The following is a 20,981-nucleotide window of genomic DNA, read 5'->3' as shown; positions in this document are numbered from 1 at the left end:
CCTCACCATACCTAATCACACTATGTATGCCACTACGATTCTTAAATCTTTCAAACCAACCTTTGCTGGCCTTAAATTCACTCATATCACTAGTTGCAGGAAATTTCTTTACCAAATCGTCATACAACTGCCTAGCCTTTTCACAAATGATCGCTTAAGAGATGCTATCTCCTGCTATCTGTTTTTCATTTATCCACACCAATAACAGTCTCTCAACATCTTCTAACACTTGCGGTCGCTGTTTTGTAATCACAGTTGCACCTTTTACAACAACAGTTTCCTTGATTGCCGTTTTCCTGGTCACTATAGTAGAGATGGTTGATTGGGGTTTTGTATACAACATGGCCAGCTCCGACACACGCACTCCACTTTCGTACTTTGCAGTTATCTCTTTCTTCAGTTTAATAGTCATTAGCACCCTTTTTCTCGAAGGGTTGGCACTAGAAGCTTTCTTGGGGCCCATGTTGACTTATTTTGCAGAAACAAGCGCCAAAAACACTGTGATAATATGGAATGTACCGAATGTATCCTTAGATGCGAGCACACTGGCTGGCTTGTAAACACTGGCACACACGTGGACACGTCTCAGGCGAATCGTATACCGGGTTTTTTAACGGGAACCGAGGCAAAATTTTTGCGATATAAAGCATCACATACCGGATTTATCGGATACCGATGGCATCGCGAACCGGGGGTCCACTGTATTCCTCATTTTTAATTAAATATAAGTGGTTCACTGTTGTACTTAACTGTCATACAGTAGTAGCTGAATTGCAGAGTACACATACCTTCCAATAACTTATTGAATAATGAAAATTAACATCTAGAAAAATAATTACAGGTCGGCCATCGCTAATCTGGCATCATTGGGACCTGTAGTGTGCCGGATTAGTGAGTTTGCCGGATTACAGAGTGGTTAGGTTAGAATACACTTAATTAACCTGTCAATAGAGAGACTTTCTGCTACACCTTCCACATTTTCATCACTGCTTTCTCCTTCACTGGCTTGCTACTGTGGATTTACAAACATCTGCACAATTTCTGAGTCAGTATAATGATGAAATTTGAAATTGTGCTAGCCAAAATTAGTGCCGGATTACTGATGGAACCAGATAACTGATTGCCGGATTAGTGATGGCTGACCTGCACTGTAATTATATTTGTTAATGTATTGCCAGAATGGCAAGAAGTAAAATGACTAGTTGGTGTACAAACTCGAGGTGAAATTTATTTTTCGTAGAAATCGAGTAATTAGAAGATGGAATTAAAAATGAGAATCTCAAAAGTTACACTGTTTCGAAAGGACTTAAAAAATGGAAGAGGCACAATTAATATTGTATAAGTACAGTATAGGGAAACTGTATCTATAGTGAGGATGATATAAACTGTGTGTGTGAATTAATGATTGCCAGTGAAGAGGAAGAAAAAGTTAGTATGCCAGTATTATATAAAAAGTATGTTTTTTGTGAAGGAATCTTGTGATATACATGTAGATCATGGTTCAAGGATATGTGGTAACAATCACCTTGCTTGTCCACATACATCTCGGAAAGAACAAAAAGGCATAACACCGTGACTGGAAAAATTCACAAGTAACCCGCACATAGGAGAAAGAAAAGCTTATGATGACATTTTGGTCCCAAACTTTGTCATAAGATTTTTTTTCTATCTCCTATGTGTGGGTTATTTGTATATACATCTCAGTACTGTATATTCCTGTTATATCTCTTACTTCATATTACATCTTTATCTTCTTGTATTTTTCTCTTCCTTTCTGTATACAGTCCATACCTTGCCAGCATTCATTCTTATAATAAATTTTTAATTATCATTGCAAGCAAATGGTTACTCCATATATGAGAAGCAAACTCAGAATCCTTTAGCATTTGCTTAATGCAGAAAACAGTTTGAAAATTGTGTAGTAAAAAAAATATTTTTGTACAATATATGACATACCATTCTGTGAGATGTTTATTACTTGTTGATAATGACATTGAAGCTTTTGTGTTGGGCTGCCTTAAGCAGAAGGTATACAACAAATTCATTTATAAATATAAACATCAAATTATATGGAATGCTTGTGGATTAAATTAGGTTGGTGAAGAAGTTTTTTTTATTTGAAGTTTCTTCTTAGAGATATTACTTAGAGGTATTACTGTAATTATAATAAAATGCATTTAATTTTTATGTTTTAATCTTTGAATTATGTGGCTTTGGTATTTAGTTATTACAGGTGCTAAAATTTTTTTGTAGACGCTAATTATTTTGTACTTAGAAAATATTTTAAATTATTGGTAGTGGTAGATTATACATACCTTAAATACTTTTACAGGGTGATGGCAAGTGGTACTGATTATAGATTACACTTTGTATGAAATAAGTTATGGTAATTATTCCCATTATTAACATTCCTCTTTTTAACACAATGCTTCATGCTTTTTTCTCTCTTTAGGACAGTTCTGTGATAGTAGTTACTGTTTTAACTGTCTAGTACTTTAGCGTTGATAATGAATATAGTGCCATGTTCATTTTAATTGTTTTAGGACTTCTAAGTTACTAGAATTTTGAAATTTACCTCTTGACGTAAACTAAAGCTTTGCCACACTTGGGCTATTCTGTAATGCATCCACTGATGGAGTTTTCTTGCCTTGTTCTTTAAGTCTGGCACGTGGCGGAGTTCACAGGTACTATCCTAGGAGGCACCCTTTCTTCGTCTGCATGTGTGTGTTCCTTGGCGTCAGTTCATGGTCTGACCCTGACTGCCTGCAACCCTTTTGTATAGCTTTGCCCATACTATTGATGAATTACATTGTAAAATATTCTTATTTGTATGTGCATTTACAATTTATTAATTGTATTTTAATAACTAAATTTTCAAATCAAAATTGCCAAGTTTGTAAGTTTAAATCCCACACCTTACTCACTTTACAGTTTGTATTTTCTCAGTACTTTAACACAAAGCTTCAGTTGCATATAATAAACGTAATTTAAATTAGCCACAAGTGTCGGGTTTGATGTAGAATATGGACTGAGAGCATTGATACTCTATCCATTTTGTTAGTTCAGCAGTAATGCTTGTGTCAGGTAGCTATGTAGCACAAGTTAAAATTGCAAATATACTGCTCCTCCTAAAGTGCATTGTACTTATCAAACAAAATGACAGGTGTAGAAGATCTGAATTAAAAATGAACATAAAATATAAGGGATTTGACTACAGGGTTTACTACGTCTTTTTATGAGTGTACAAGTGTAAGTTGGTGAGAATTCTATTGCCATTTATCACAGTTTTATTTTCCTCATCATTCTTTTGAATGCATTCATGCTCTGCCATTATAACTGCATTTCATTTGTTACCAGTGGCAATAATTCATCCATAGAAGCACTACGAAGAAAGGATCTTTCTTGTTTGTTTTACATACATGTACATATTTAATTTAAAATCATCAATAGAAATGTTTTACATACAGTACTGTATAATAAATTTACATTGTTCTTTCATAATACATAAACAATACAGGGTACAGTACAACAGTGAGAAATTATGTTAACTAAGGATAACCAAGACCAATATAGGATTTAACCTTTAACTGTATTCAACGTCCTAGTACGCAAGTGATGTCAATGTGTTTGACGGTTTAGTATGCACAGTTTTTCATGCCTTCAAATATGCAACCTGATAATATTTTTGACCTCAGCACAACTCTTTGGGTCTTCTGCAGTGTCTTTATGCCTTTGAAAAAATCTAAGGTCAGGCGGGTCTACACAGTGTATCATTATTAACTACACAAGTGATGACTGTGTCCAACATACTAGTATGCCTAACTAGTATAAGTAAACAATGAAACCAGGAGCTGTTGTTCCACCACAAGCTTCCCTACCAGCAAACGGTGTGGAATTGGCAGGAGGGTGATACATACATTCCATACTAACAGTGGAATTCAACCACAAAGAACACAATGTAGATTTAACCCAGGGTAACCCAGTCAATCCAAGCAATGTGACTTATTTCCATGTTTCAGTGAGTATTAAACCCTGAAGCTATTGTAATAAATAGCATTCCTTGTACATAGTGATAGAAAATCAAAATGGTAACAAACAGTAAAAAACAATTATTTCACAATCTCATATACCAGGTGGATCAATGTGGGGGAAAGCATTTCCCCCATTTTTGAGGTACTAAAACACCTTGAAACACATCTAATATCATCAACTAGTTTATATAGTATTAAACATTAAATGCAATTAAATGTGAAGTGTAAATATCGCTGGTGCATTTATGCTGTTGTTGCCAGCGAGCGATCATTTTTTGCCAACTTCAGTGTGCCATAAAATCGTCTATTTTTATTAGATTCTACTCATTGTAATCTTTACTCGATTCATAAATAAGCATTCTTTCATTTCAAAATCTTGCCCCACACACACACACAGGAATTTTAAGTTTCTGGGTATGCCACAGTTTAGGTGTTAAAACACAAGTTGGTTTTTAATTACTTTTAGTTTTGTGTTGTAAAACATTTTGGAAAAATTCAGTAGGGGGTCGTGGTAGGGGATGTAAATTTGAGGGTTAATGCTTCAAACAACTTTGATTACGATATTTAAAATACTGTACAATGTTATCTTTATTCTAATGAAGAAAGTGTATTGTAATGAATTTGATGGTAGGTAAAGGAGAAAGAGGCCATGATGAAGATAGGGCAGATATAATGAGTGAATGTGTAGAGAAATGTGTGCAAAAGATTAGTACATTCAGATGATTTTCCCCAAATTTATGAGAATGGGGAATGTTATGTTCCTAGAGGTACTGTGAAACTAAAATCCATGAATAATGCAAAATTATCCTTGCATAATATATTTTGCTTAAGACTTGGGTTAAATTTGTCTTTCGGAGGCCATATTTGTATCACTAATCTGGTTAATATGACATTGTGACATTCCTTATTAAGAGTGATAAGAGATACTACATTTGAGAATGGAAACAATTTGAACAAAATTCTTTGGTTAGTTTTTGGTTTAGGAGTCATGTGGAAAACAGAAAAATGGGTACCATGAGAAAACCCACATATTTAATTTACTTGCGTACTGCCCACTGATAAAAAAAAAAGGTAGATAATTGATTTCTACAAATTTGGAACCACAGATTTGGCTGGTATTATGTGAGAAATGACTGTTAACATGTTAAGTCTTGAGTGCAAGTTGTTATAATCAAATAAATGATTTATCTGTTAACTCATGAGAAGCACTGTACAACTAGTCTCTGAAGTGGCTGAGATAATGTTGTAGGGGCTATGCTAGAATGTGATGCTGATAGTTCTCAGTTATACAGCCCAATGTGGAAGATAGTGAATGAACGGATGTCACCGTGAATACTTCAGTTTTTATTATTTTTTGCACTTCCTATTCAATACAACATATTGCACTACAATCTACATGCTCGTGTAGCTAAATTTACTTTTATATATATTTTACTATTTTAAGCAATTAATTACATAAATATTTACAAGTTTGGAGGTTTGGTCCATCATTCCTTGAAATTTTAACCCTTAAATGGTCCAAACGTATATATACGTTCACTCGCGCAGCGCCCCGAATATTTTGAGAACATTTTTTTTTTTTTATAGGAAAAAAGAGCATATGGTACCCAGGCATCCCCAATTTTTTTCATATGGGGCACACTGAGTGCACACACTCATTCTCTCATGACTAGGTGACTCAGGTCTATTGTGCCACTGTTGAATGAATGACAAATGAAACGTATATGCGCGTTTGGGGCGCTACGCGAAAGAACGTATATATACATTTGGACCGTTTAAGGGTTAAATTATCTTATACAGTGGAACCTCGGTTTTCATTTGCCCTGGCTTTTATCGAATTTAGTTTTCGATTATTTTTTTCATCAAAATTTTGTCCCAGTTTTCATTCATCACCTCGGTTTTTGTCACTCCGCTGTACTGAACGTGTCCGCCTGCCTGTGCCCACACAAAGCATCCTACGAGTTCTCACTCTGGCTTTGTTTCTCGTTGAGTGAGCATTACCTTGCACGTTCATCTAAAACATTTCATAATCAGTGTTTTTTGTGCTTGTTTATTGAGTGTGACTGCTAAATAAGCCACCATGGGGCCAAAGAAAGTTTCGAGTGCCAGCCCTTTGATGAAGGTGAGAAACACGATAGAATTCAAGAAAGAACTCGTAGCCAAGTACGGGGTTGGATGTGAGTGGCCAGGATGTGGAAGAGTTGGTGGACTACCACAGGGAGGAGCTAACCACTGAAGAGCTGCAACACCTTCAACTGGAACAGCAACAGATTGCAGCTGAGGAAATTGTTTCAGAGGAGGAGGAAGAGAGAGGGCAGAATGTGCCTTCTTCAGTGATTAAGGACATGTGCGAAAAGTGGAGTGAGTTGCCAAGTTTTGTGGAGAAATATCACCCTAACAAAGCTGTTGGAAGTCATGTCTGCAACATGTTCAATGATAATGCCTTGTCCCATTTTAGGCAAATCTTAAAGAGACACCAGAAACAAACTACTCTGGACAGATTTTTTGTGCGACAGGGGTCCATTGCCAGTAAAAGACAAAGAAGGGAAGTAACCCCGGATAGGACTTGATACCTGAAGTCCTAATGGAGAGGGATTCCCCTTCCAACCAATAACCTCTCCCCTCCTCGCATCTTCCGTATGCCAACATGAGTCTTCAATAAAGGTAAAAGTGATATTAAATATTCATTTTTCCATTTCATTAGTCCTTTCTATTTATTTCTCATTGTTTTCAGTAAAACTATAGTTATTTTCTATAAAATGTATTTTTTGTTAATACTTTTGGGTGTCTGGAATGGATTAATTGGATTTACATTATTTCTTATGGGAAATACAATGGACCCCCGGTTCGCGATATTAATCAGTTCCTGAGAGCTCATCGTAAACCAAAATTATCGGAAAGCGAATCAGTTTTCCCCATAAGAAATAATGGAAATCAAATTAATCCGTGCAAGACACCCAAAAGTATGAAAAAAAAACTTTTACCACATGAAATATTAAGTTTAATGCAATAGAATAATTACAATAACAACAATAACAATAGAATAATAACAATAGAATAATTGACACTTACCTTTAATGAAGATCTGGTGATGATTGATGGGATGGGAGGAGGGGAGAGTGTTGAACCTATTGTTTAGAAGGGGAATCCCCCTCCATTAGGAGGACTTAAGATTGCTTTTCCTCCTGAGTAATGTAGGTCCTGCTTGGCAATTTCTTCTAAAACAGGCCTGTTTCGTCACAATTAAACACTTGTTCAGGTTTCAATCCTTCAGCCTCTATGTACTCCTTGAATTCATGCACATATTTTTCAGCCACACTATGTATGCCACTACGATTCTTAAATCTTTCAAACCAACCTTTGCTGGCCTTAAATTCACTCACATCACCACTAGTTGCAGGCAGTTTCTTTACCAAATCGTCATGCAACTGCTTAGCCTTTTCACAAATGATCGCTTGAGAGATGCTATCTCCTGCTATCTGTTTTTCATTTATCCACACCAATAACAGTCTCAACATTTTCTAACACTTGCAGTTGCTGTTTTGTAATCACAGTTGCACCTTTTGCAAGAACAGCTTCCTTGATTGCTGTTTTCCTGCTCACTATAGTAGAGATGGTTGATTGGGGTTTACTATACAACCTGACCAGCTCCGACACACACACTCCACTTTCGTACTTTGCAATTATCTCTTTCTTCACTTCAATAGTCATTAGCACCCTTGGTCTCGAAGGGTTGGCACTAGAAGCTCTCTTGGGGCCCATGGTGACTTAGTTTGCAGAAACAAGCACCAAAAACAGTGATAATATGGATAATATGGAATGTACCGAATGTATCTTTAGATGCGCGCACACTGGCTGGCTTGTAAACACTGGCACACACGGGGCAGTTCAGGCCACACGTGGACATGTCTCGTACGAATTGCATCACATACCGGGTTTTGTAACGGGAACCAAGGCAAATTTTTGGCGATATAATGCATCAGTTACCGGATTTATTGGATACCGATAGCATCGCGAACCGGGGGTCCACTGTACTGCTTCAGTTTTCGTCGAATTCGGTTTTCGTCAGACTTTCCGGAACGAATTAATGACAAAAACCGAGGTTCCACTGTATAAAGTTTTGCACTAGTATCCAGTTTATTATAACATTTATAACTCTATAACTGTTGGGTTAAACATTGCATATTAGTTGGAAACTGAGGAGAAAGCCATGATGCATTTACTTGCAAACGTTGACCACTTAGTTAGTTTAATATCTTTATTATGCACCCCATACCCATCCTGTGGGCGGTAGTCAAAAGATTACAAAGGTACATAATGGGTCCAGTGACTGGACCCCAAAGTTATGATAGCTGAACTAGTTACAAAGGTAATGAACTCCAGGTAGATCTGGTCACAATCATGGCAAGTTACAGAGGTAATGAATCAGCCTCACTCCTATACATGGTTACAGTCATGAACAAATTACAAAGTAATGAACCACTGATACATCCACACCTGGTCACAATTGTAATGAGTTATAAATACAAATATTAAGTGGATCATACACCCACACTAGCGCCCGCGCACATACACACACAAGGGCGCACGCACGGACATGTGCACACGAGCGTACAAATACAGTGGACCCCCGCATACCGCACGCATCGCATACCGTACAATCCGCATACCGCTCGCTTTTTTCGCAAAAATTTTGCCTCGCATACCGCCCAAAAACCCGCTCACCGCTCTTCGTCCGAGACGCGTCCAATGTGCGGCCTGAGCCACGCTCACATGTTCCGCCGGTGGCATTGTTTACCAGCCAGCCTCCGCGGTAACATCCAAGCATACAATCGGAACATTTCGTATTATTACAGTGTTTTTGGTGATTTTTTCTGGAAAATAAGTGACCATGGGCCCCAAGAAAGCTTCTAGTGCCAACCCTACAGCAATAAGGGTGAGAATTACTATAGAGATGAAGAAAAAGATCATTGATAAGTATGAAAGTGGAGTGCGTGTCTCCGAGCTGGCCAGGTTGTATAATAAACCCCAATCAACCATCGCTACTATTGGTGGTACAGCTGCTGCTGCTGCTGTACCACAGTCAGCTGCTGCTGCTGTAGCATCGTCTGCTGCTGCTGTAGCATCGTCTGCTGCTGCTGCTGCTGTACCACCGTCTGCTGCTGCTGTAGCATCGTCTGCTGCTGCTGCTGCTGCTGTACCACCGTCTGCTGCTGCTGTAGCATCGTCTGCTGCTGCTGTAGCATCGTCTGCTGCTGCTGTAGCATCGTCTGCTGCTGCTGTAGCATCGTCTGCTGCTGCTGTAGCATCGTCTGCTGCTGCTGTAGCATCGTCTGTTGCTGCTGTAGCATCGTCTGCTGCTGCTGTAGCATCGTCTGCTGCTGCTGTAGCATCGTCTGCTGCTGCTGTAGCATCGTCTGCTGCTGCTGTAGCATCGTCTGCTGCTGCTGTAGCATCGTCTGTTGCTGCTGTAGCATCGTCTGCTGCTGCTGTAGCATCGTCTGTTGCTGCTGTAGCATCGTCTGTTGCTGCTGTAGCATCGTCTGCTGCTGTTGTACCACCGTCAGCTGCTGCTGCTGCTGTAGTACCGTCTGCTGCTGCTGTAGCATCGTCTGCTGCTGCTGTAGCACTGTCAGCTGCTGCTGCTGCTGTAGCACCGTTGTTGGTGTGGCTTATTGAGAATACCAAGAAACAATTAACCCCAGAGGATTTGCCACCCAGGATAACCCAAAAAAGTCAGTGTCATTGAAGACTGTCTTAACTTATTTCCATTGGGGTCCTTAATCTTGTCTCCCAGGATGCAACCCACACCAGTCGACTAACACCCAGGTGAACAGGGAAAAATGCCTGGAACTAGTGCTCATATTGGTGAATTTAAAGCCAGCAAAGGTTGGTTTGAGAGATTTAAGAATCGTAGTGGCATACACAGTGTGATAAGGCCTGTTCTGGAAGAAAATGCCAAACAGGACCTACAGTACTCAGGAGGAAAAGGCACTCCCAGGACACAGTGTCTCATCAGTCATTGCTGCATCTTCAATAAAGGTAAGTGTCATTTATTCTTCATTTAGTAGAGTAGTACATGCACAATATATATTGTGCATGTACTACTCTACTATTGTGCATGTATCCTTCTCTTTGTGTGTAGGAAAATGTATATTTCATGTGGTAAAAATTTTTTTTTTCATACATTTGGGTGTCTTGCACGGATTAATTTGATTTCCATTATTTCTTATGGGGAAAATTCATTCGCATACCGAACATTTCACATAACAATCAGCCCTCTTGCACGGATTAAAGTCGCTATGCGGGGGTCCACTGTATATGCATACACACAAGAACGCACACCCACACACACACCCACACACACACCCACACTCACACACCCACACACACACCCACACTCACACACCCACACTCACACACCCACACTCACACACCCACACTCACACACCCACACTCACACACCCACACTCACACACCCACACACACACCCACACTCACACACCCACACTCACACACCCACACTCACACACCCACACTCACACACCCACACTCACACACCCACACTCACACACCCACACTCACACACCCACACTCACACACCCACACTCACACACCCACACTCACACACCCACACTCACACACCCACACTCTCACACCCACACACACACACACACACACACACACACACACACACACACACACACACACACACACACACACACACACACACACACACACACACACACACACACACACACACACACACACACCACACACACACACACACGGTAATGCATTATCTACAGCTAGCAAAGTCAGGGTATTTCTCCAGAATGGTCTGTAATATACCACTGTGGATAAAATACTTTGCCATTTCTTGAACATTTCTGAGTGAGTTGTTTCTAAATTCATTAATTTGATCACACTCCAGTACATAATGATGCAAGGTGTGACAATAGTCCATCTGGCAAAGTTTACATTTAACCTGCCATAGATACTTGTAACCCAGCCGGAGCCGGGCAGTAGTGACATCCAAGTGTCTGCTTATCTTGTTGGATGCACCATAGACATGTGGGTCCTCCTGCATGATGGAATGATGATAGATGGACTGACTTGTGTCAATCTCCTTAAGTCTTAAGTCAATAAAGTTCATTTGAAGTTCTTTTCATATTATTGTTCTCAAACTGCTAAATGACAACCCAAGATTGTAATCTACCCCCTCTTTGAAAGCATACAGCTTAGCCAATTTATCAGTTCTATCATGCATCTGAAGACCAATGTGAGATGGAATCCACAGCATGTGCACTCTGACTCCACTGTCCACAATCTTACCATACCTGTGTCTGGCTTCTGACACAAGCATGCCACAATTTATACTTAATGAGTTGAGAGCATTTATGGATGACAGAGAATCAGTCCACTAAATTGTAGGTTTTATTTTTTTCCCAGACCATCTTATTCTCATTCATTTTTATGGTCTTTCGAAGACACAGCATTTTAATTATGGTAAACAAGACCCTTTGTATAATCTGTTATAATCATGCATTTACAGAATACTATAATGGAGTAGGCAGGGTTAAAGATGCCCTTTTACACTACACTGCAGGACTAAAACAGTTTTACAAGCCATTCCATTCATGAAGTCACTAGCATAACCATGAACTTTTCACATGCATTCAAGGGTCACATTTCTATATAAACAATGTAGTTTTTATTATTATTATTATCACACCGGCCGATTCCCACCAAGGCAGGGTGGCCCGAAAAAGAAAAACTTTCACCATCATTCACTCCATCACTGTCTTGCCAGAAGGGTGCTTTACACTACAGTTTTTAAACTGCAACATTAACACCCCTCCTTCAGAGTGCAGGCACTGTACTTCCCATCTCCAGGACTCAAGTCCGGCCTGCCGGTTTCCCTGAATCCCTTCATAAATGTTACTTTGCTCACACTCCAACAGCACGTCAAGTATTAAAAACCATTTGTCTCCATTCACTCCTATCAAACACGCTCACGCATGCCTGCTGGAAGTCCAAGCCCCTCGCACACAAAACCTCCTTTACCCCCTCCCTCCAACCCTTCCTAGGCCGACCCCTACCCCGCCTTCCTTCCACTACGGACTGATACACTCTTGAAGTCATTCTGTTTCGCTCCATTCTCTCTACATGTCCGAACCACCTCAACAACCCTTCCTCAGCCCTCTGGACAACAGTTTTGGTAATCCCGCACCTCCTCCTAACTTCCAAACTACGAATTCTCTGCATTATATTCACACCACACATTGCCCTCAGACATGACATCTCCACTGCCTCCAGCCTTCTCCTCGCTGCAACATTCATCACCCACGCTTCACACCCATATAAGAGCGTTGGTAAAACTATACTCTCATACATTCCCCTCTTTGCCTCCAAGGACAAAGTTCTTTGTCTCCACAGACTCCTAAGTGCACCACTCACTCTTTTTCCCTCATCAATTCTATGATTCACCTCATCTTTCATAGACCCATCCGCTGACACGTCCACTCCCAAATATCTGAATACGTTCACCTCCTCCATACTCTCTCCCTCCAATCTGATATTCAATCTTTCATCACCTAATCTTTTTGTTATCCTCATAACCTTACTCTTTCCTGTATTCACCTTTAATTTTCTTCTTTTGCACACCCTACCAAATTCATCCACCAATCTCTGCAACTTCTCTTCAGAATCTCCCAAGAGCACAGTGTCATCGGCAAAGAGCAGCTGTGACAACTCCCACTTTGTGTGTGATTCTTTATCTTTTAACTCCACGCCTCTTGCCAAGACCCTCGCATTTACTTCTCTTACAACCCCATCTATAAATATATTAAACAACCACGGTGACATCACACATCCTTGTCTAAGGCCTACTTTTACTGGGAAAAAATTTCCCTCTTTCCTACATACTCTAACTTGAGCCTCACTATCCTCGTAAAAACTCTTCACTGCTTTCAGTAACCTACCTCCTACACCATACACTTGCAACATCTGCCACATTGCCCCCCTATCCACCCTGTCATACGCCTTTTCCAAATCCATAAATGCCACAAAGACCTCTTTAGCCTTATCTAAATACTGTTCACTTATATGTTTCACTGTAAACACCTGGTCCACACACCCCCCACCTTTCCTAAAGCCTCCTTGTTCATCTGCTATCCTATTCTCCGTCTTACTCTTAATTCTTTCAATTATAACTCTACCATACACTTTACCAGGTAGTATGTGGAAATAAACTTGAATTTGAACTTGAACAAGGTAAAATAGGAGGCCATATATATCTGTCTCATTTAACCAACTGGAATGTTTGTAATGTACAGATTTTACATGTATTTCTATAATATAGATAAAATTTCTGATATAAAAAAAATCATTTCATATCTTTCCCTTGGTGATTTTTTCTTCTTTCTAGATTTATTGATGTTTTTGACAGTTATTTAGATACCAGGTACCAGAAATATTGAAACCTGAAATAAGTTCTACAACTTTTTTGTGTAAGGCAAGGAATGAATATTAAAATAGAAGCAAAATTAATAATATATATGTTTTATTCACTGTACAAGTTTCAGATAATTGATTACTTAAAAGAATTTCTCAAGTAATTATGATGAAAAGCTGTTCAATTCTTTTTCAGTTCTTTATTTTAAAATTACTGTACATGAATATCAAAATGGTATACATACCGACAGGTTGGTAGGTAAGACACATAGGCAACACATAGGTTGTCAGTCCCTCAGCCTGAAGAAGTTCAGTTCCATAGTCAGGACTATGGAACTGAACTTCTCCAGGCTGAGGGACTGACAACCTCAAATCTATGACTTCAAGGGTGATGGACTGATTACATTGTCTTTACATCTCTACTGTTCCTGCCTACTTTCTGTATTTGACTGAAGAAGCCTACTGTGTAGGTGAAACGTTTCGGAATAAAGTTGCCTAACTGTTGCCTATGTGTCTTACCTACCATTACTGTACATACAAAGCATACAGTAATGTAAAGTTGCATAAGATACACAGCATTTTGGGCAAAATTTAATCTAATCTTAACCCTTTGACTGTTTCAGCCATATATATACGTCTTACAAACCAGTGTTTTGGACATGTATATACGTACTCAATAATTTTAGCGGGTAAAACGAAAGCCTGTAATTGTTTTACATGATGGTAGGATTGCTGGTGTCTTTTTTTTTTTTTTGTCTCATAAACATGCAAGATTTCAGGTATGTCTTGCTACTTTTACTTACACTTAGGTCACACTACACATACATGTACAAGCATATATATACATACCCCTCTGGGTTTTCTTCTATTTTCTTTCTAGTTCTTGTTCTTGTTTATTTCCTCTTATCTCCATGGGGAAGTGGAACAGAATTCGTCCTCCGTAAGCCATGCGTGTTGTAAGAGGCAACTAAAATGCCGGGAGCAAGGGGCTAGTAACTCCTTCTCCTGTATAAATTACTAAATTTAAAAAGAGAAACTTTCATTTTTCTTTTTGGGCCACCCCGCCTCGGTGGGATACGGCCGGTTTGTTGAAAGAAGAATTCTAGCCGCTTCAAATCAAGCAGGAGAAAGGTGGTAGGCCCACATGTGAGAGAATGGGTCTGTGTGGTCAGTGTGCACTGTATAAAAAAATCCTGCAGCACGCAGTGTATAATGAGAGAAAAAAAAACTCCAACCATGTTTTTGGATTAAAACGCCGACTTTGAGGTGTATTTTCCTATAGTATTTATGGTTGTATTCTCGTTTTCTTGATCTCATTGGATAGAATGGAAAACATATTACACAAATAAAGATGATTTTGATTAGTTTCATGATGAAAACGACCTTGAAATTGAGCTCAAAGTTGCAGAAATGTTCAATTTTTACCAATGTTCAAGAGTAAGCAAATCACACCACACGTCCAATACACCTCAACTGGGGAGTCTAATATTCTTTGTCTAGTGCACTGATATTATTTATACCATTTTTACAATAATGCAGTAGTCTGCATAACAGTAAATCTTCTATTTTTTGTGTGAATGAAAAATCAAAATAGAAAGCAAGAGTAATATAAGAGGGGCCAGGAGACATGACTAATGAACAAAGTATATGTCATTTTAGTGCCAAAAATGTCTGCATTGTTTATTCTGGACCCTATTTTGAAATTGGCCTTTTTTTAATTGGCATGAAATTGGCCAAATTGTCAATCTCTGACCACTTTATTGGGTAGTTGTAATCAGCAAATGGGCAGTTTCTTGTACTCAATTGATAGAAATAATGTATTTCTAAAGAAATAGCTATGAGTTTGGTTGACTGGAACAATGGAACTGGTTGAAAATAGGGCTCAAAGTCGGCAAAATTGCCAATGCGTATATTTCGCTGAGATCGCTAACTTTGTGGGAGCATAATTCTGTTACTTTTCGATCAAATCTCATACTTTTGGTGTCATTGCCATTAGGAAAAGATTCTCTATCATTTCATAAGATTTCTCTCTCTCTCTCTCTATCTCTATCTCTCCCTATCTCTATCTCTCTCTATCTCTATCTATCTCTATCTCTCTCTATCTCTATCTATCTCTCTCTATCTCTATCTCTCTCTATCTCTATCTCTCTATCTCTATCTCTCTATCTCTATCTATCTCTCTATCTCTATCTCTCTCTCTATATATCTCTATCTCTCTCTATCTCTCTCTCTCTCTCTCTCTCTCTCTTTTTTTTTTTTTTTTTTTTTACACAGGGTTTGACAAGGTTAAGGATCCCTAGCTTTATTGACAGCTATTTACAGGTTAAGGATTCCTAACTTTATTGGCAAGCTAAGAGCTGTTACCTACATCAGCTCATTTGAAAGCATTTTTAAGGTTATGAGACATACAAGTAGGGAACAGGATGAAGTTGGAGCCATCTGTGGGCCAGCATTTTCATTTGATCAACTGACTTTATCTCGTTGACATCATTATGCTGTACGAATGTGTTCCATACTCGAGTCATCCTGGGTATGTATGATCTCAGATGGAGTGATGTTCTGGAGAAGGGTACAGCCAGAGTGAAGTTGCTGCTTTCTGCCCGTCTTGTGGCATAAAAGCTTGTTTCACGCTGTCCCCCCCCCCCTCTCTCTCTCTCTCTCTTTCTCTCTCTCTCTCTCTCTCTCTATCTCTCTCTATCTCTCTCTCTCTCTCTCTCTCTCTCTCTCTCTCTCTCTCTCTCTCTCTCTCTCTCTCTCTCTCTCTCTCTCTCTCTCTCTCTCTCTCTCTCTCTTTCTCTCTATCTCTCTCTCTCTCTCTCTCTCTCTCTCTCTCTCTCTCTCTCTCTCTCTCTACCTCTCTCTATCTCTGTCTCTCTCTCTCTCTATCTCTCTCTCTCTCTATCTATCTCTCTCTCTCTCTCTCTACCTCTCTCTCTCTCTATCTCTCTCTATCTCTCTCTCCACCAGGAGACACTTCAGGATTTGGGGTTGCGACAGTCAAAGGGTTAAAATCTACAGTTTTATTCTTTATTTTTTAAGGATCTAACACATGAGGTATTATTAATAGGAGCTTTATAAAGGTATAGTTACTTGATACTTTATAATTTAAAATAAGAAAATTATAATTGTCTAATCAAAGGGTGAGTGATACTAATTTATGAAGTTACAAATCAAAACAGTATAATGCAATGTAAGTTCTGTGACAATTGTTTCTGCAGACATGGCTATAGGGAGTTAAGGACAAGGGTAATATTATGTCAAATTCTTGTTTTTATATAAAGTTTGTCTTATACATTTTAGCCTTGTCCTACTTGTCATAGTTCAGAAGGGGCAGCACCAAACGGGACTTATGCCCCAAAACTCCCTCAGCCCCCAGAATAAAAATGGTAATAATTATAATGCTGCTGTTTCAAAACAAGTTTCCTAGTCTCCCTTCCTACAAGCCAGCCACCCCTAATAATCCCCAGTATAGAAATTCTGGTGCTGTCCCAGTATTATTACAGTATGCTGTACTTTTAATGGTAGTACAGCACTACTGTATTGTACTTCTTGTGGTAGCAATACTCATGTGCAAGTGTACCCAACTTATACACCAACTGTACTGCTTTAAGTTATCATTGTATATACAGGAAGGATTTAAGTTCAAACCTTTTTTTCTTAGTTGTTACAATATTTATATTCATAGCATATTAATCTTTACATAAATTTATCCTTTCTTTATAAAAAATATTCAAGTAAGTAAGTTATGCATTTATTTATGCATGATAATTGACTGCTATGGTACAAATTATATTTTCTCAAATACGTATAAGGGGAAATTAAACTGAAGACTTTTCATATTAACTATGATGCATCATAAAAATAAGTGTTTTAAAATTATATTTCCAACTTAAGTTTTAAGAATAACATAAGGGTTGCAAACAGGTCTCTCATACTTATTGATTATATAAGATATGTTTCTTATTATTGTAGTTTTAACATATTGTATTTTTCCCAAGTTGTTTTTACTTCCTTTAAGATTAGTAGATAGCAACTGTATATTAGTGTGTGATTAAGTATTTTGAAGCTAAGTTCATGATTATGTCCTGTTGCATGCAAAATAAAATTGTATTTTATAAATTTTCTTAAATGTTTAGAAAAGGACTGTGAGGTAACTGAATGTTATCCATTTTATAAATAGCTACTGTATATTGACAAGATTTTAATCTTAGTTGCAAGAGATTTTTATATCTGCTGTTGAACACAATTCAGTAAGCCTCTAAAAGACATAGGTTAATAAATATTTAGTCCATTTTGTGTATGGTAATTAGGTATACCCAGGAGGAATACATGACTGTATTTTTTATTTTTCCGCCGCTTCGTTTCCAGACTATATTGATCATGCCTTTCTACAATGGCTTGGAATATGAAACATTTACTTGCGTGTTTGTTTGTAAAATGAAGCCAGTTTCATAAAAACAGACATTTTGGATAAAAATATATAATTTGGGATGTTTGTTTCACCACTCACATTTCAGTTGAGTTAAGCTTGCTACTAATAATTAGGATTCTGAATGTCACTGAAGTCAGGTGTGTTAGAATTTGAATTTTTATGCAGGAGGCTTCTAACACAAATATTCTAAGTTACACACATTCACACTTACAAATGCTCCAAGTTACACAAGTGTAATTAGAAACATGTTATACATGTCTAAATTTTCAAGCGTGGCAAGATGTACATATCCACATTTACAAAAGGCCCAAGTTTACACATTCACACTTACAAATGCCCCAAATTACACACACACAGCAGCTAAGTTAAACTCATTTGCACTTACAAATATGACACTGGGGAATCAATTGAAGTTTTACAACAGGAGCTGCAGTACCTGTGTAAAACCATCCTTTGTACTGTTATTTTCTATAAAAACTACACACTTTTAAGTTAAAAAATAGAAATGCAACTTCTTTGTAAGGGATCTGCATATAGTCGTTGGTAACAAACTTATCAGATATGTACATGTTTTGCACAGTCGTCTAGTTTGTATAATTTTGTTGCATTGCATCTCATAGCATAGTACAGTACATTGCAATACCTCCCCCTTTCTTATTAGGTCTACAGTTGTGGATGGCTGTGTGTCCAGGTATGTTAAATACAGTACATTATTTGTATAATTTTTAATGGTATTTTATAAATAAAACTAATTATTGTATTATAGGTACTGATTATTGATAATCACAGTGATATGGATAATGATTATTGGCAATAATCAAAGATAAGGGTTACATTGATTTAGATAAATTATATATATAATTATACAATTATAATTTAATAATAGAAAAATTATACATCATGCTGATTATATACTATGTACTTATCAATACTTGTAATGATTAATGGTAATTAACCTATGCTGCTCCATCCTTTTTTGTATAACCAGATCATCTTAACAACCCATCTTCAGCTCTGAAATATACCTTTCATATCACTACACAGTATTCTAATTTCTTCGCTACAAATTCTCTGCATAATATTCAGACTACACTCTGATCTCCAAAGTGCTATCTTCACTGCCTCCAGCCTCATCCATGCTACAACATTCAAAGACCATACTTCACACCTATGTGTGTGTGTGTGTGTGTGTGTGTGTGTGTGTGTGTGTACTCGCCTAGTTGAGGTTGCAGGGGTGGAGTCCTAGCTCCTGGCCCCGCCTCTTCACTGGTCGCTACTGGGTCACTCTCCCTGAACCGTGAGCTTTATCATACCTCTGCTTGAAGCTATGTATGGATCCTGCCTCCACTACATCGCTTCCCAAACTATTCCACTTCCTGACTACTCTGTGGCTGAAGAAATACTTCCTAACATCCCTGCGACTCATCTGTGTCTTAACTTCCAACTGTGTCCCCTTGTTGCTGTGTCCCATCTCTGGAACATCCTGTCTTTGTCCACCTTGTCAATTCCTCTCAGTATTTTGTATGTCGTTATCATGTCCCCCCTATCTCTCCTGTCCTCCAGTGTCGTCAGGTTGATTTCCCTTAACCTATCGTCGTAGGACATACCTCTTAGCTCTGGGACTACTCTGTTGCAAACTTTGCACTTTGTCTAGTTTCTTTACGTGCTTGGCTAGGTGTGGGTTCCAAACTGGTGCCGCATACTCCAATATGTGCCTAACATACACGGTGTACAGGGTCCTGAGCGATTCCTTATTAAGATGTCGGAATGCTGTTCTGAGATTTGCTAGGCACCCATATGCTGCAGCAGTTATTTGGTTGATGTGCACTTCAGGAGATGTGCCTGGTGTTATACTCACCCCAAGATCTTTTTCCTTGAGTGAGGTTTGTAGTCTCTGGCCCCCTAGACTGTACTCCGTCTGCGGTCTTCCTTGCCCTTCCCCAATCTTCATGACTTTGCACTTGGTGGGATTGAACTCCAGGAGCCAATTGCTGGACCAGGTCTGCAGCCTGTCCAGATCCCTTTGTAGTTCTGCCTGGTCTTCGATCGAGTGAATTCTTCTCATCAACTTCACGTCATCTGCAAACAGGGACACCTCGGAGTCTATTCCTTCTGTCATGTCGTTCACAAATAATACTAGAGACAGCACTGGTCCTAGGACCCCTGTGGGACCCCGCTGGTCACAGGTGCCCACTCTGACACCTCGCCACGTACCATGACTCGCTGCTGTCTTCCTGACAAGTATTCCCTGATCCATTGTAGTGCCTTCCCTGTTATTCCTGCTTGGTCCTCCAGTTTTTGCACTAATCTCTTGTGTGGACCTGTGTCAAGCGCATTCTTGCAGTCCAAGAATATGCAATCCACCCACCCCTCTCTCTCTTGTCTTACTGCTGTCACTATGTCATAGAACTCCAGTAGGTTTGTGACAGGATTTCCCATCCCTGAAACCATGTTGGATGCTGTTGATGAGATCATTCCTTTCTAGGTGTTCTACCACTCTTCTGATAATCTTCTCCATGATTTTGCATACTATACATGTCAGTGACACTGGTCTGTAGTTTAGTGCTTCATGTCTCCTTTTTTAAAGATTGGGACTACATTTGCTGTCTTCCATGCCTCAGGCAATCTCCCTGTTTCGATAGATGTATGGAATATTGTTGTTAGGGGTACACATAATGCCTCTGCTCCCTCTCTCAGGACCCATGGGGAATTGTTATCTGGCTCCATTGCCTTTGAGGTATCTAGCTCACTCAGAAGCCTCTTCACTTCTTCCTCGGTTGTGTGCACTCTGTCCAGCACTTGGTGGTGTGCCCCACCTCTCCGTCCTTCTGGAGCCCCTTGTGTCTCCTCTGTGAACACTTCTTTGAATCTCTTGTTGAGTTCCTCACATACTTCACGTTAATTTCTTGTTGTCTCTCCTCCTTCCTTCCTTCCTTAGCCTGATTACCTGGTCCTTGATTTTTGTTTTCCTCCTGATGTGGCTGTATAACAGTTTCGGGTCAGATTTGGCTTTCGCTGCTATGTTGTTTTCATATTGTCGTTGGGCCTCCCTTCTTATCTGT

The 20,981-nt window shown here is 39.0% G+C and overlaps 1 protein-coding gene across 6 annotated transcripts in view; it reads left to right on the top strand.

Annotated features, from left to right (window-relative positions):
- The window catches only part of Liprin-gamma (liprin protein kazrin), a 537,537-nt gene that overhangs the window by 490,400 nt on the left and 26,156 nt on the right, over nt 1-20,981 (top strand). The window contains exon 14 of one of the 6 annotated variants that reach the window (XM_070102127.1): nt 18,581-18,610. The exons of 4 other annotated variants lie outside the window; for them this stretch is intronic. In XM_070102127.1, the coding sequence (XP_069958228.1) occupies nt 18,581-18,610 (30 nt within the window). Of the gene's footprint in view, nt 1-2,332; nt 2,387-18,580; nt 18,611-20,981 lie in introns of all 6 variants that reach the window. One more of the 6 variants, XM_070102132.1, reaches the window with a different exon arrangement.

Source organism: Cherax quadricarinatus, chromosome 80 (assembly GCF_038502225.1).
Source record: "Cherax quadricarinatus isolate ZL_2023a chromosome 80, ASM3850222v1, whole genome shotgun sequence".
Classification (NCBI taxonomy): Eukaryota; Metazoa; Arthropoda; class Malacostraca; order Decapoda; family Parastacidae; genus Cherax; species Cherax quadricarinatus.
The sequence above is the reverse complement of the archived record's forward strand: the minus strand, read 5'-3'. Positions and strand labels throughout refer to the sequence as shown.